This window comes from Aspergillus oryzae, chromosome 2 (genome assembly GCF_000184455.2).
Source record: "Aspergillus oryzae RIB40 DNA, chromosome 2".
Classification (NCBI taxonomy): domain Eukaryota; kingdom Fungi; phylum Ascomycota; class Eurotiomycetes; order Eurotiales; family Aspergillaceae; genus Aspergillus; species Aspergillus oryzae.
The window spans coordinates 1,305,637-1,321,158 of record NC_036436.1 but is presented as its reverse complement, the minus strand read 5'-3'; the positions used below and the strand labels follow the sequence as shown (position 1 = coordinate 1,321,158).

Below are 15,522 nucleotides of genomic sequence, written 5' to 3'. Positions count from 1 at the left end.
GAAAAGAGCTCAGTTTACCTTCTTCAATACCGAAGTGTATTATATGTATTTCATCTGTACTATATCGAGGTACCTAGTAAAGTTCAATAGTACGTAACAGCTAATGCTCTGTCGGTCGGAATGGTGACGTGACTGAAAACTATACATTGACGTACGGTATCGAGTACATCCGTCATTACTCGGTCCCCTGAGACATTCGATGGTATCCTCTTTGTCATCATTGTTCATAAGTGGGCTGGCAGACAACCAAATCAGCATTTAGTAGTACTGCTACTATTGGTCATGAAGATTCACTACCACGGTTACAATTTCAAGTTATTATTTCCTACTTCTTTGGCTCCTGTCTGTCACTGACCAATACGGCAATTACCCCACAAGGCAACCAATATACATACCATAGTAATGGGTAACCAACCGCTTTTTATATAGGCAGTTCTGAGGATGATCATCAGGGTGGGCTAGATTTAGTGGTGTAAATTATTGATATTTTGGGGGTAATCAGTACTGTTTCCCCTTACTTTTAAAACTATGACACCCAGGACTTGCCTTTGCTCTTTATCTCCCCGCTCTTCTTATCTTAATTCTTCTTTATCTTCTGTTCCTATTCGCCTGTATAGTGAAGACGCCTGTTGAATCTTGAATTACAACTGCCCGTTCCTGTTATACTTTTCATATCCTGGACTAAAGACGGCACATCAGTAAATGTGCCACATGACCAAGGACTGTATCGGAAATTAAAGGGACTATCTATCTTCCCCAAAACCTCGTGTTTCAATTTCCAGATAGGTCAGACTCGGACTTACCAAAAAAAGGGTGGTGTTTTTCTTATTCTTCTTAACTCTCACCTCCCTTAGTTTTCCGCCTGACCTACTCATGACGCGTCTCTTTTCTAAGTACAATCTCGATATCAGCCGATGTCATTTTATGCTTAGTTATGGTTCATATTCAAGGATCCTTGACACCGCTACCACCTATGGGAGCAATAAGTCGCCTACCTCGGCCTACACTTTTGTGAGAGGCCATTCGGATTACTCTAGTGATTTACTCGTTGTAACAGAGCTATCAGTTTGAGACATCGTGCTTTGCTTTCCTCCAATATGCTGCGAGGCTTGCGGCACTCTATACGCCGGAGTGTTTATCAGGTTTAGCTTCCTAGTTACCATCTTGACGTCCTCACAAGCTAAAAACCTGATAAATACTATATCTTAGCAGTGCTATTCTAACTGGCCTTAGCAAAGGTACCTGTTCAAATAGAGGTCACGTGGACTTTGCGATCCACAACCAAGTTCCAAGCTGGTCAAATTCTTGGCAGCCTGAACACCAACTGCATTGAACTGGAATGAGTGACCACTTTGCTTCTCCTTTAATATTAGATCCCACGTGGTCTATTCCCAGATAACTATAAGCAACTGTTCTCACTGGTATATTAAAACAATTTCACCGTGTATTAAAGCCGGTCGGAGACATCAAGATCCGACAAGCTTCTCGCAACTACAAATATATAGAATTACGCTTGACACCAATGTTAAATATAAATTTCCAACACTCCTTGTAAGAATGCTGAATAGTACTCTATTAGTAACATTTATACAGGTGGTTAGCCAGCTAGCGTAATAATAATACAGCTTTAATAGTCTACCATAGCTATTTCCATCATAATCCGTGAATATCAACTAAGATATATGAGTGTTCATTCTCTTCATAATATATAAAGCCAAGAGTCGTTTGCCCAAGCTCCTAATCCTTAAAATATTAAAACCTGATTGGCATACCTGAGTAAGAATCCGTCAGCCACACTTTCTGAGAACAAGAACGTCGAGTTGTCGCAGTTAGCAACAAGTTTCCACTGACCCGCACCTCTACCGGCTATGAAAGGGAAGTCCTCGCCATCTTACTGACCTACTCATCAAATTACCTACAGAAACTGTAACCCAACAGTCTTCATAGGGCGCGAATTTCCCCCTTTAGCTCCTCTAGTTTTACACTTGGCTGTAGGCACTACACAAAGTTATTACAATTGTCATGCGGATACGTCGAGATCTCACGAAGTCCGCAGCGGGATTCTTTCGGACGGGATAATAGGAAAAGGAGTATTGAGAGTTGCGGTTTCGGAATTTACCTGAAACATCTGTACGGAATATACTGTAGGGTCATTTACTACTATGAACATCATGTAGCGTGGGTATGCATGTGTAGTAGATTTGGCCCGGTTGAGTGTTATGGATGGTGTGGACTACGATTTAGTATTTATTAGATATTTAATGGAGATCGTCGAAGTATTGGTTTGAGTCTGAGAATAATAAATATCCTTAACTAGTGCAGATTTGTTGTTACTATGGAAATACATTGAATAGGCTGCTCAAGCAAAGTTGCAGTGGAAACTGTATTGACCGGGAAACAACGGCGAGAAAATAAAGACCAAAAAAAAAAAAATAAAAAATAAAAAAAAGAGAAAAAGAAAGAGAGAAATAGTAACTAAGTTTGATATAAGAATAGCACAGCATAGAGAGTCGCTGCGGTCTAGCCATGGCAGCCAAGGGTTGGTACAACATATATGCAGCGTTGAAAAGAGGGAGGCTGGGGGTGGAGCAGGACGGGCGGTAATGAAACAGGCGATTCTATCATCTTACCTTCCAAGTGGCAAATGAATTGCATTAGACAAGTTATTGTCAGGAAGAGATGGGCAATTGTTGCCGGCTGTTGGTCCTGTTCTGCCTGCACAGTAGCACATGGCATGACAGCGACCGTCATGGGCTGGAATGTAAACGGCAGATTGGGTTGCGGCATTGGTATGTGTCGCGCTTAAGCCTATTATGGACTATGACGGGCGGCGTCTTATAATTAACCTAAAAGCAACTGCCTATCGGATCTGACCTCTATTTCTGCTGCAGGTAAAAATAAATAAAGGGCTATTTCATGGTTCAGGTACTGATCTCACAACATGGAGGACTCATCAATTGCCTAGTAATTAAATCTCGTCCCTTGTCCGGAGCTGTTGGGACAGCAACCAATCATGTGTGCCCCGCCACAGATCCAGTGGCAGAGCTCCTGTCTCTTAACCAATGACAGCCACAAAGTCACGTCTCCACCCGTGACCGACCACGCTTACTGCCCGATCGGGCAAGATAATCAAAAAGATTGATGTAAAGGTCAAGCGGAAGAAAAGCGAGGAGGCTGGACGACTCGTAGTACTCTGAAGACCACCGCACTTTCCCTTCCATCGAAACGGACATTTATTTACTTATATGCTCCGGCCCCAGTCATGGCTGCCTTGACAATATCTCGACCTGAACTCCGTACTTTCCCATAACAGAGGATTCCTGCACGTGCGCTTTGTAGGTACTTATTTCCTACGAACAACGCCGCGGGCCTGCACTTCTGACCAGACGCACTCTCTTTCACACACTCTTTGGGAGTTGCTTTAATCTACTCTTCAACTGCCTTCATATCTCCGCTTCCTAAATATTTTACTTCTCACCTGCAAGAGTCGCCTGTCCTGATCTCCCTCTATTCACGTTCCCAACGGGCGTGTTTTCAGCATCATTTCCTATTGTTTGTTTCATCTCTAGTACAAGGCATCCACCATGAGGGTGCCAGTAATCAATGCGGCGGTTCTCCTGCTGTCCTCTGCAATACCCGTGTTGGCTCAGACATATTCGGACTGCAACCCTTTAAGCAAAAGTACGTCCTCTTTTAACCCGGCCTGGTGCCGAGTCTAACGTCAGTCAAGCATGCCCTGCAAAACCTGCATATGGCACGTCAGGTACCTTTGACTTCACCCAGGGTCAATCAAATGATTTTGCAGATGTTGGAGGTCCTACGTATGGTAGCGATGGCGCCGAGTTCACGGTGGCCAAACAGGGCGATGCCCCGTTAATACAGTCTGGCTGGTACATCATGTTTGGACATGTCGAGTTCGTGATCAAGGCTGCCCCAGGGACGGGTATCGTCAGCAGTGCTGTTCTACAGTCAGACGACTTGGACGAAATCGATTGGGAGTGGCTTGGGGGCAATAATGTTTTAGTCCAGTCTAACTACTTCGGAAAGGGAAACACTGATAGCTTCAACCGTGGCGCTACCCATGATAATGTGGGAAATCACGACAGTTTCCACACCTACACTATCGACTGGACCAGCGAACAGATTGTCTGGCAGATCGACGGTAAGACCGTTCGGGTACTGACTCCGGATACCGCGGCGACCAATCAATATCCTCAAACCCCGATGATGGTTAAAGTTGGAGTCTGGGCTGGTGGTGATCCAAACAACCCGCAGGGTACTATTGGTGAGTTCACGGTTTATATTTTACCCAATATCGTACAATATGTTCTTCTAAGCTAACTGATTCGAAGACTGGGCGGGTGGAAAGACTGATTACGACGCTGGCCCCTACACAATGTACTTGAAATCACTCAAGGTGACCGATTATTCAACCGGCACAGAGTACTCATACGGTGATCAGAGTGGGTCATGGCAGTCGATCAAGTCGACCGGTGGAAAGATCAATGGTAATATTGCCGCTGAGTCCATCTCTTCTGTCGAATCTGCCCCGGCTATCACCTCAACCGTCGCTAGCATCCCCATCCCATGGAGTGGAACGCACCGCCAAACTTCGAGTTTTGTGACCCCGAGTATCTGGCCTTGGGTCCCTCGAGCCACTACGGCTACTCCAGGAGAGTCGAGGGGTCAGGGTCCTCTGCCAAGTGGCTGGACATTTTCTGGCTCTCGACAAGTCCAGCCGCCCAGCGCGGCTTCAGTGAGTGAGCATTGCCCAAATCCTTTCGCACATTGGGTGGTTTACTAAAGCTATGTGTCTCAAAATAGTCCTGTCGCCTATCTACATTTGTATCGTCGCGTTTATCGCAGGGTTCAGCTTCCCTCTCTGGCACTAGAAGCACCGCATGGACTCTCAGTTCGACGGGAATTCTCACCAATTCGCCAACGCCAACGCAATTAATTAGCTCCCCAGCCCAACCAGCCAGCACATCGACTTACCCAACTATCTCTTCGTCGCGTACGACTATTACCTCAACAGATACAGCCGTCACTTCCATGCAGCGGACTATCTCTCCGACACGATCATTTAGCTCTTCAACATTGACCATGCCACCATCGATTTCCACCGACTCCCCCTCTTCCACGACTGAGGCGAGCGGCTCTAAGGGTACTGGGAACTCCCCTGCCTCCACGACTACAGCCCATATTGCGCCTAATGTAGGGGCTGCGAACACTATGTTTGACGCCCCTTTGTCCATGGTCGCTCTTTACGTGGTGGTTGGCAGTGCGCTGGTCATGTTGTGAACGAGCAGTATGAATTGAGTGAGGCGCCTTGGAAGGTGCCAATTATGATGGGTATGGGATATGAGGTTACGACTCTCACGACTAAGGTTCTCGACCTGTACATACCTTAGGACCTTGACTTTTTGCAGGTGTCTTTGTTACCATGATTAATGACCACTAGATATGTATTATACGGACTGGATTGGTTTCTGTTAGTATAGAAAGGTCAATGCAAGCACAGTCCACCAATGAAAGTAGCTTTCCTACGCCTGAGTTGAAACTAGGGTGAAATACTAGAGAGGTCGACGCTACCTGATCTACCGGTATTGACAATGATCACCCGATGTGGCGCTCATGCACGCTACTAATTCTCATCGCTGGGTAGTACTAATCTAGTCCAACCTTAAGTTAACTTGTCAATAATCTCTCTGCCCGAGAGCCAAGAATGAAACGGTGGTATCCGTAGCGTAGGGCATACTAGTCATAAGACCGGTGTCATTTGAGGACATAATCCCTCGCTCATGTTCTTAAGTTACAGACTACTAGTACTACAAAAAATCTGAAATAGGAAAGGATATCCATTGGGCAATAATAATATTCCCAGCCGGAAAACAGAACGCAGAACATAGCCCCGTTCTACTAATATTTTATCACTCCCAAACAGCCTTAGGTGATCAATATCACCGATTTCATTATTTGCTATGAATATTCGTAGAGAACCGTGGAGTTTACTGAAATCGATCTTGTGATAAAACCTTAATTAGTGGCAACATCCATGATAAAATCAAGAGTGTCATAGTCTGAATTCCGATGTTATTTCTTACATCATGCTTGTACGTTGTTCAGGGCCTAGTTGATCATACATGATTTCCCGAGTCATGGTGCTTTGGACGTAGCGGTGTGACGAGTCTCCGGAGACCGATGTAGGGTGTATTAACCGGGCTCTCGGCTCCAGTATAGAGGAACATGTCGTAGATCCAGCCGCCGAAGGTACATCCAAGGAAAGGGGCGATAATAGGGACCTGAACATTACCATCAGTGAGACATCGTCCTTTAGGGTACTATGCGAGGAGGGAGAAGAAAGGACGTACCCAGAAGTAATAATTCCCAGCCGTCCACACATGCGGACCATACCCGAGCATATAGGTTAGTAAACGGGGCCCGAAATCCCGGGCCAGGTTTATAGCGTAACCGGTCTCCCAACCGAAGCAGGCGCCGATGCCGAAGACGACGAAGAAGAGGGCGAGGGGCGTGAGGGGGCCGGCGCCGAGATTGGTGTCGTCTTTCAGGGCGAAGATCATGAACATGAGGATGGCGCTGGCGATGAATTCCGAGAAGAATTGGCCCGTCTGGGTCATGAAGGCGGCTGGGTAGGTGCAGAAGATCCCGGCTGTTGCGTTGGGCGAGTAACCTGGGACGGTGCGGATACCGGGGCCACCTTCGTAGACGTCGATGGCGGATTTGTAGTTGCCGTAGACGATTGCTGCGCCGCACATGGCGCCGAGGACTTGGGCGACGAGGTAGATAGGGAATTTTCGCCAGGGGAATTTGCGCAGGATGCAGCTGGCGAGGGTTACGGCGGGGTTGATGTGCGAGCCTGATATGCCGCTGGCGTAGACCCCGAGCATGACTCCGAGGCTGGGGGTTGCAGATATGTTAGTGTGGGTGTGGGATGGGTGTTTAGACAGGTTGGACTTACCCCCAGCCCCATGAGATGGACTGGTAGTCGCCTTTCTCGCCGTGGCTCAGGGTGACCTGCGCGACGACGCCGTCCCCGAAGAGAACTAGTATCATTGTGCCGAAGAACTCGGAAGCGCCGTCACGGATGTATTCTCTCGTCTTGCCCCATAGAAGCTGGGGGTGAGCGGGCTCCGTCTGATCTGAGCTGAGGGTGATGTCCAGCGCAGGAGATACAGGCTTATCGGTCGAGAGAACAGCAACATGCGTGCCATCCTGGTGATCCGTAGTAGTATGTTCGATGATTTGCTTCATGCTAACGAGAATGAATTAAGGATATTCCCCTACGAACAGGATATCGAGTTCTGACAATAAGCATGGAAAGTACCTCTTGCGTGGTAGGGGGCAACGACAGTGTCTTAATAAAGGGAATGTGAATAACTCCGACGCCCTCGAATCTCATGTCGCCCCCAATAGGCTTGATCCCTGCTGTATACTTTCAAAGAAATGAGTGAATACACCGGATAGCCTCGGCTACCTTCTCACCCGCCCCAGAAGACTTGGATAGACTGATCTAGCCAGCTTGGGATGAAGAACGCAACCGGTTGAAGAACAGCCCCCGAAGGGCCAATGCATGTTCAATGGCTAAAATTGGACAGGAGGAGGAAAGGGAAACGGGCTTAAGACGCCTGGTATCTGGAAGAGGATAACGTTTCCTAGTCTCTACTCCGGGCAGAACCTGTACATAGTACGGAGTGTACCTGTTCAACATTTTGAACCTGGCTAATAGCACTATTTAGAGGTACACCATTGGAAAGCGTAAAGGATCTCGCCAATTGCATGGAGTCTAGGCATGGCTTCATGTCATGCTCTCAGATTGTTTGCCGAATGGTAATGTAGAGAAAAAGCCTATTGATACTTGTGTCACTCTGTCATTCTGCTTGGGTGGTAGTCAGAGCAAGGATTTGGCGCTGTAGCTCTCGCTCATCGCCGGTAGTACGGATATTAAGTCGGACTGGTATCGGCTTTTTTGGTATTCTTGCCTTGGTGCTACACATGCATCCTGGCTGTTTCCATATCAAACGGCGTAATGGTTGCTCAGGGCAGTTGGTTGACGTCTCTTGAGGAATTAATGAGTGTATTGATTATCGCTGATAAAGCATGCGGCTCTGTGAGGGCCATGGCCAGGGTAAATGTCACATCTGCATTGGTCTCCACAACGTTCTGGAAAAGTCCCAGGATCTGGACATAGGGTTGAATACATCGACGATCGGCTGTAGTCCGTACAGTAGTCGATGAGCGAACCCCGCAATTTGTGGGGGTGGATCACGTTGGACTCCACAGCGACGATCGCAAGAGATGATCCTTTGGATCTGATCGAACAGTTTGACAGCATCGGAACATTCGCTATGCAGGCGCACGAATGCAAGGAAGTCATACCACACCAGCGACAAGGGGAATTAAATACGAGTCCATCGGATCGGAATTAATTCCCTTGCGATTTTTGGACCAGAACAGGTAAAGTCCCGTCAGGTGCCCCCATCAAATTTTGCCTTCTCCCTACCAAGACGACTCAATTCTCTCAGCATATGCGACTCGCTGGAAACGGTATAGAATCTTTTCTACCCTGACCCATGTTTACTGGCCAAATTGTCAACGTGGTCCTCGCAGCATCACCTCTCACTCCTGCCCTCAGCGAATGAACGACATTGTTACTATTCACCTGAGTGTCGGTTCGGCTCAGCCACCCGTCCCTTTTCTTGTCGCTTTCCATCCAGTATCGTGTCACGCTTACTACTGGTAGTTGCCTTGGATCTAAGTCGCATTCCCCGCAGTTGATTCACTATGTAACGGAGAAATTGAACCGAAGGATTAATCCCGGTCATCGGTTCGCGGGAACCATATAAGTAATATGACAGCTTACTCTCCACGGTCGCTGTTTCTACTCCTGCTTCAGAGGGTTCGTGTCTTTGCTCGCTTTCCCACTTATCCTAGTTGTTTCTGTTACCAATCCATTGGAAAAGCTGCGCGAGCTTGTCACACGGCTCAGACACCCCGCTGGTCGCGAGACGCCCTAGTCATGCAGCCATCAGAGATCTTCGTGGGTTCGATTGACCAGGGTACGACCAGTACCAGGTTTCTGATCTTCAATCGCGAAGGGGAACCGGTGGCCTCGCATCAAGTCGAATTCCCACAGATCTATCCAAAATCAGGGTGAGCCCTTCTATTGTCACCGTCTTTGTCCTTCTCTTTCTCTTCTCATAGTTTCCGGACTTTCATAAGTTTAGCTGCTTGCGACTAATGAGTGACTCAGGTGGCATGAGCATAACCCACTTGACCTTGTGTCTTCCGTTGAAACATGCGTTGAACAAGCAGTTAAACAGTTTGAATCCACTGGATATTCTCGCAATGATATCAAAGCTGTTGGGATTACCAACCAGAGAGAAACTACCGTCGTTTGGGATTATGAAACTGGCGAGCCATTGTGCAATGCCATCGTATGGACGGACACTCGATCACAAGCGATTGTCAAAGACTTGAAGGAGAAACCAGGGGCTTCACGATTACAGCAAATCTGTGGCCTCCCATTGTCAACCTATTCATCCTCGTCTAAGCTGCTATGGATGCTCACGAACGTCCCCAGGGTCAAGGATGCTTATGAGCGAGGTACACTAGCTTTTGGTACAGTCGACACATGGCTCGTGTATCGTTTGAACGGTGGCCACCAAGCAAATGTGTTTGTTTCGGACCCTACCAATGCGTCACGGACTATGTTCATGAACCTAGAAACTCTAGAGTACGACAACTCGCTCTTGGACTTCTTTGATATTCGAGGAAGAGTTCATCTACCAAAGATTGTTCCATCCTCCGATACCAAAGCCTATGGAGCTATCTCAGATGGAATCCTCGCTGGCGTCCCTATCATGGGTTGTCTTGGCGATCAATCCTCGGCACTTGTAGGTCAAAAAGGGTTCTCACCAGGAATGGCAAAGAACACATACGGCACAGGGTGTTTCCTCCTTTACAATGTTGGCGAAAAGCCTGTTATTTCCAAACACGGATTATTGGCCACAGTAGCCTATCATTTTGATGGAAAACCAGTGTACGCTCTGGAGGGAAGCATCGCTGTTGGTGGCTCGGGAGTCAAGTTCCTGCAGAACAATCTCGAGTTCTTCAAGGAATCCAAAGAAGTTAACGATTTGGCCCTCACGGTGGAGGATAACGGAGGATGCGTTTTTGTTACTGCGTTCAGTGGTCTCTTTGCACCTTATTGGATTGACGACGCCAAAGGAACCATCTGTAAGAAATAATCCCGTAATACTTTTCAGACTAGCTCCTAACAGGTTTTAGTCGGAATTACACAGTACACGAAAAAAGGCCACATCGCCAGGGCCACACTTGAAGCGACCTGCTTCCAAACGAAGGCAATTTTGGACGCGATGGAAAAAGACAGCGGCCACGCGCTGTCTGAGCTGGCAGTTGACGGAGGAATGAGTAACTCTGATCTTGCAATGCAGGTACGTTCATCACCCACATCCCAAGTTCGCGTCCTAAACTCGATCTCTTAAACTATTGCTTTCCTTGTTAACTTACACTTCACAAACAGACCCAAGCAGACCTGATCTCCATTCCGGTCTATCGCCCTAAGATGCGAGAGACGACCGCGTTAGGTGCCGCCATTGCTGCCGGTCTGGCGGTTGGGCTTTGGCGAAATTTTGCCGAACTGCGCGATATCAACCGTGCTGGTGGTGCGGTCTTTGAACCTAGGATTAGCCGTCAGCAAAGTGCCGAGTCATTTGCTCTCTGGGAAAAGGCAGTAAACATGAGCAGGGGATGGGTTGGGAACGAAGTGCCACCCACTGTCCCGGAGACCAAGAAAGATGTTTCCGTTGCTGTTCAGCACAGTGATAATACCCAGATAGTCCCAGCGAAGGCCAACGGCAGCATTCTTCCCGCGAAGAGGCCGTTGCTTAGTATCTCCAATGATCTGGACGATGCTGATGAGGACTATCTGTATCTGGAACTCCGGAGAGTCGAGATTCTGCAGAAACTGAAGAAGCTCACCAAGCTCAAGGTAGCCCTTTTGTCAGCATGAGAGCTATGGCTGGTCTTCAGCTCGTTCGTTGATACGATCACATTCCTACTGTACCAAAATGTACACTTGATGGTTGCGGAGGCAGACTCTTGGACCTTTACGATGTCAATTCACATAGCATATAATGAAGTTATGAAACAGAAGCTATTTACGGCACGCTCTTTAGCAATTTATATACCCAACTAAAGAATTGTGAACACCCATTATACGATCCCAGGATGCTGGGACATTCCACCACCTTTAATCAGTCGCGCACCAGCCAGTAAAACAATTTCGCTCATTTGGTAGGGCTCGCTTCTTCTGGCACAAAAAGACAGTTCAACTCTGAACCAGGACTCAAGGTGACTTCAAACCGCAGAACCGGATCCTCCACAACACTCTTCCCACTGACAGGGAAGGCCTTAATCTCGCGGAAGGCCTGAAGAATCCTCACAACCGTATACCCCATCTCGATAGTAGCAAACTGCTGACCAAGACAAATCCTCGGCCCGCCATTGAAAGGGATAAACCGCCACGGCTTCGGCTGCCACCCAGACAACCAGCGCTCGGGGTGAAACTTCTCCGGATCAACATAACCAGGCGAACCAGGAGCATCATAATTTTCCGGATTCCGCTGCATAAGCATAGTCGAATACAACACGCGCGTATCAGCCCGAACCCCAATTGGCGAAAGCCCATCCGGCCCACCACCCCGAGGCAAGGTCGTATCCCGAAGTGCAAGACGAACATTAAACGGCACAACCGGATAAAGACGCATCGTCTCATTCAGCACAGCATTGAGGTACTTCATCTCCTTCAAATCAATATAACTGGGCTTCCGGCCCTTGGCGCCAACGCCTAGTCGCGACTCGATCTCCTGTCGGAGTTTGGCCACGACTTGGGGGTTCCGGGCTAGTTCGAAGAGACAGAAGGAGAGTGTTCCGGCGGTTGTGTCTCGGCCTGCGAGGAGGATTGCGACTAGTTGGTCGCGGAGGACTCGGGGGTCTCGGGTGAAACGTGCGAGGGAGTCGAGGAAGGTGTCTTGTTTGGATAGTTTTTGGTCTAGTTCGGCGGTTGAGAGGGAGAGGACTCGGTTGATGTAGGGTTGGATGAAGTTATCCATGATTTTGAGGTTGCGGCGGAATTCCCTTAGTGAGAGGAGGAATTTGAAGATCCTGTGTGTGTGCATGGTTAGTTGATTGGACGGGGACTCGGGGTTACATCTCACTGATGACTAGAAGGTTGTACGTACCCTAGTCGTGTGAGATCGGCCTGGCGATGTTGTACATAGCCGAATGCTTCGCTGAACGAAGTCGTCGGGTTCTGGAGACTGTCCGTGCCTTGGCCCAGAAGATAGTCGGTAGCTGCATCCAGCGTATAGCGGAAGAATAAGGGGCCAACATCCACAATTTTGCTACCGGCCGGTGAATTTCCACCCGACAAGAAGGGAATAAGATGTTGGACATGCTTCTCGAAAACCTCAGTGTCCACAATTCGCTCACGCACAAACATAGGTCGAATCAGATGTCTCGAGCGAGACCACAGCTCTCCATCCGTGACGAAGATACTGTCACCCAGAAACTCTTTCCAGTCGTTGTGGAAGGGCTCGCCTTTCCCATAATCCGCGAATTGGCCCGCGAGAATCGCCTTGATGTTCTCGGGGTCGCGGGTGAAGATAAATCGAGACGAGATGCCTGCGCTGACTTCGGCTGTTTTGGGGCTGTCGATCTGCGATGCTCCCTTAGCTGTTTTGATTGCGTTGCCGAAGAACTCTAGGTCCCGGTGGGCTCTGTTGGCATTAAGGGAATTGTAGATAAAGTCCATGGCTATGGTCATGTTAGCGAAGTTGCACTTAGTGGGTCTTGGAAGTATGTATGTACTTACCATATGGAAAGCGAAACTGTATCTGAGGGGCTCTACCCCCCAGTCGTTTGATATGCATCGATACCTGTACCTTCCGCACTAAACAAAGTACAATAAAGACGCCCAGGAAGAGAACAGATGCCTTCCCAGGCGTCATCTGGTGGAGTAGTTCTTCAATCATGGCGAGTATAGTGTCGAATCTACTTCGACAGCACAATTCTGGGAGCTATGCGCTTTGGGCCAGGATCCCTAGTGATTCTTATAGTAGTCGAAAATCCTTCAGGCAGGTCAGCTATACCATTTGCACATGTTGATATGCATAAATTGGCCAGGAATTCCCCGCCAGTCAAGTCGCTTCCCCCGCATGCACTAGTGGCTTATGCACGCTTACACGTTTCCTCTTCGAGAAGGGCTTGCGAGCCCCACATCAGCTTGGGAAGTCTCGAGAGGGAGTTGCGAGTTGTTGCCTAGGTAGTCTTTCATATGATTCTGGTTCTTCTTCAGTCTGCATTTCAATATGGCACACGTGATTGGCCCGTGACTTCCATGCCCTTATTCGTACCTTGAGTTGATGCAAGACTAATGCCGATCTACAGATTGCGGGGACCGGCAGTGAAGAAAATGCTGTGGGGAGATTTGATAGAAGCCTGTGCATATGTGCATGTGTTAAAGTGCATTATTGTCCGTTTATATTATCTGGCCGTGTAAATACATAACTCCTAGAGTATTATACCTTAACAGAAATAAAGTGCCGTATCCCAACTCCAGCATAGATAGTGATGCATTCTCCAGCCTCGTTCAAGCTCGGCTGAACCCGCTCAGAGGTCTGGAGAACCATCCCATCAGTCCGCCAGCCTTGTTATCTTCCTTTGGCTGTTCTTCCTCTCGCTGTTCAACTCGTTGCTCAGCCTTCTCGGTCGGCCCAGTTTCGATCTTCGCAAGTCTCTCCTTGACGTCTCGCATCTCAGACTCCAATTCTTCGCGCATCTCCTCGCGCATCTCCGACTTAAACTCTTCAAACAGCTCCGTGATCCGGCCCTTAACAGCCTCCTGGTTCTCCGGCTCCGTAGCACGAGCATCATACTCAGCCATCTTCTCCTGCACGAGCTGCTGCATCGAGATTTTGAGACCCTTGGACTCACGAGCCTTCTGCGCCACTTTAGCCTTAGCGGCTTCCCTCTCCCTCTTGATGGCGCGGGCGGTTTCCTCATCCCTCGCCTCCATAGCCTCCTCCATGCTCTCCTGCAGATCAGCAATCTCCCGATCATACTTCCTCTTAATCTTCAACAACTCTGCCTGAACAAACTGCCCAGCATCCGTCTCATCCAGAGTCTTCTTCTCCTCCACCAGCTCATGCACAATATGCAAAACCATCTCCTCATTCCTCCTCACCAACGACGACACAATCGCCGACGCACTCTCCTTCGACCCATCATGCTGCATAACATGTCCCCCGGCCTCAATAATCGTCTTCCAAAACTGACTCTTCAACTCCCCCTGTCTCCGTTCCCCAAGCGCCCGCCCTGCCTCCGTCGGCTCCAGGTCCCCCCACATATTGGTCACCAGCACAACGCCCGGAAAGCTGCGACTGCCACAGAGTTTTTCGAACATGTGCAGGTTCTTCATCGCGGAGCCGCCGAGTCGGGGATCTGTGATGCGGTGTAAATAGACGATGCCAACAAGACGCCAGCGCTTCTCGTGGATCATGGCGAGGAAGCAGGAGATTTCTTTGAGGATTTCGGTGTCGGAGCGATCGGTGTCGTCGAAACCGGGGGTGTCGAGGAGGATCACGGTGTTTTTGGTTTCGGGGTGCGAGAAGCTGAACATGTCTGTGTGTGTCGTATCTATCAATCTTCTTAGTATCTATCCTATCTTCATCTTTTTAAGGGAAAGGAGATAGAGAACTTGAACTCACGAGACTGCAAATTATGTCCAATTCCCACCGGCTGATCCGCAAGAAGGGAGATCAGGGAACTCTTCCCGGACCCCGTGACGCCCATTACTGCGATTACGACTGTGTCATCTCTGGGTAATCTTGTTAGCATTGCCTGGGTATTCAGACTAAGTGAGTAGGTTCTTACTGTTGGGATGCCGTGTCCTTTTCGCGGAAGTGGACGTTGTGGCTGTTGCGTCGTTGTGTAGACGCTTCTGGTATTGCACCCGATGCGACGGATATTCGCCGGGGAGGTTTCGAGATGGGTTCTGTGGAGCTTCGGCGGATGCCTGCGAAGTAGCCTTTTGTTGTCATGGTGGGTTTGTGTGTGTTTCCTTGAGGAGTGGTTATTTTGGTGAGGGGGGTAGTTAGGACTTAGGGTTGAAGTCAAGAAAAGTTACAACGGAAGATAAGAGTATAGGAAGAAAGAAGAAAACAAGAAAACAGGAAAACACAACAAGTAAAACAAAAAAGCCAGAAGAAAAATACCACAATTGTATACTCACAAAATCAAACCAAGTGAGGCATCATCTCAAGGCAAACATCAAGGCCCAACAACATCTCGCCAGGCATACATTCATGACTTGTCTAGGGTTCTCGCCTCGTCGTTCAGACCCGAGACTGAGTTGGCAACGCCCCAGTAAAGCAATCCCAAAACGCCCTAACCCTGCTCGCTGCGTGTCACCACAAAGCC

General features: G+C 48.6%; 4 protein-coding genes across 4 annotated transcripts; 2 read left to right on the top strand and 2 right to left on the bottom strand.

The window, feature by feature from the left end:
- Positions 1-3,584: 3,584 nt before the first annotated feature.
- On the top strand, positions 3,585-5,301 carry AO090001000511 (glycoside hydrolase family 16 protein; the record flags this gene model as incomplete). Its single annotated transcript, XM_023234585.1, has 4 exons — positions 3,585-3,681; positions 3,731-4,285; positions 4,353-4,524; positions 4,962-5,301. 4 exons carry the CDS (start codon positions 3,585-3,587, stop codon positions 5,299-5,301), a joined length of 1,164 nt encoding a protein of 387 aa, XP_023089694.1.
- A 511-nt stretch (positions 5,302-5,812) lies between these two features.
- AO090001000510 (MIP/aquaporin family protein) lies at positions 5,813-7,272 on the bottom strand (the record flags this gene model as incomplete). Its single annotated transcript, XM_023234584.1, has 5 exons — positions 5,813-5,945; positions 6,013-6,080; positions 6,144-6,302; positions 6,372-6,918; positions 6,980-7,272. The coding sequence occupies 5 exons, from the start codon at positions 7,270-7,272 to the stop codon at positions 5,813-5,815; spliced, it is 1,200 nt and encodes a 399-aa protein (XP_023089693.1).
- Positions 7,273-9,037: 1,765 nt separating this feature from the next.
- AO090001000509 (glycerol kinase) lies at positions 9,038-12,591 on the top strand (the record flags this gene model as incomplete). Its single annotated transcript, XM_023234583.1, has 5 exons — positions 9,038-9,171; positions 9,272-10,257; positions 10,309-10,475; positions 10,565-10,774; positions 12,547-12,591. The coding sequence occupies 5 exons, from the start codon at positions 9,038-9,040 to the stop codon at positions 12,589-12,591; spliced, it is 1,542 nt and encodes a 513-aa protein (XP_023089692.1).
- A 1,102-nt stretch (positions 12,592-13,693) lies between these two features.
- Positions 13,694-15,143, bottom strand: AO090001000508 (uncharacterized protein; the record flags this gene model as incomplete). Its single annotated transcript, XM_001818968.1, has 3 exons — positions 13,694-14,739; positions 14,811-14,920; positions 14,977-15,143. 3 exons carry the CDS (start codon positions 15,141-15,143, stop codon positions 13,694-13,696), a joined length of 1,323 nt encoding a protein of 440 aa, XP_001819020.1.
- Between the last annotated feature and the right edge of the window lie 379 nt (positions 15,144-15,522).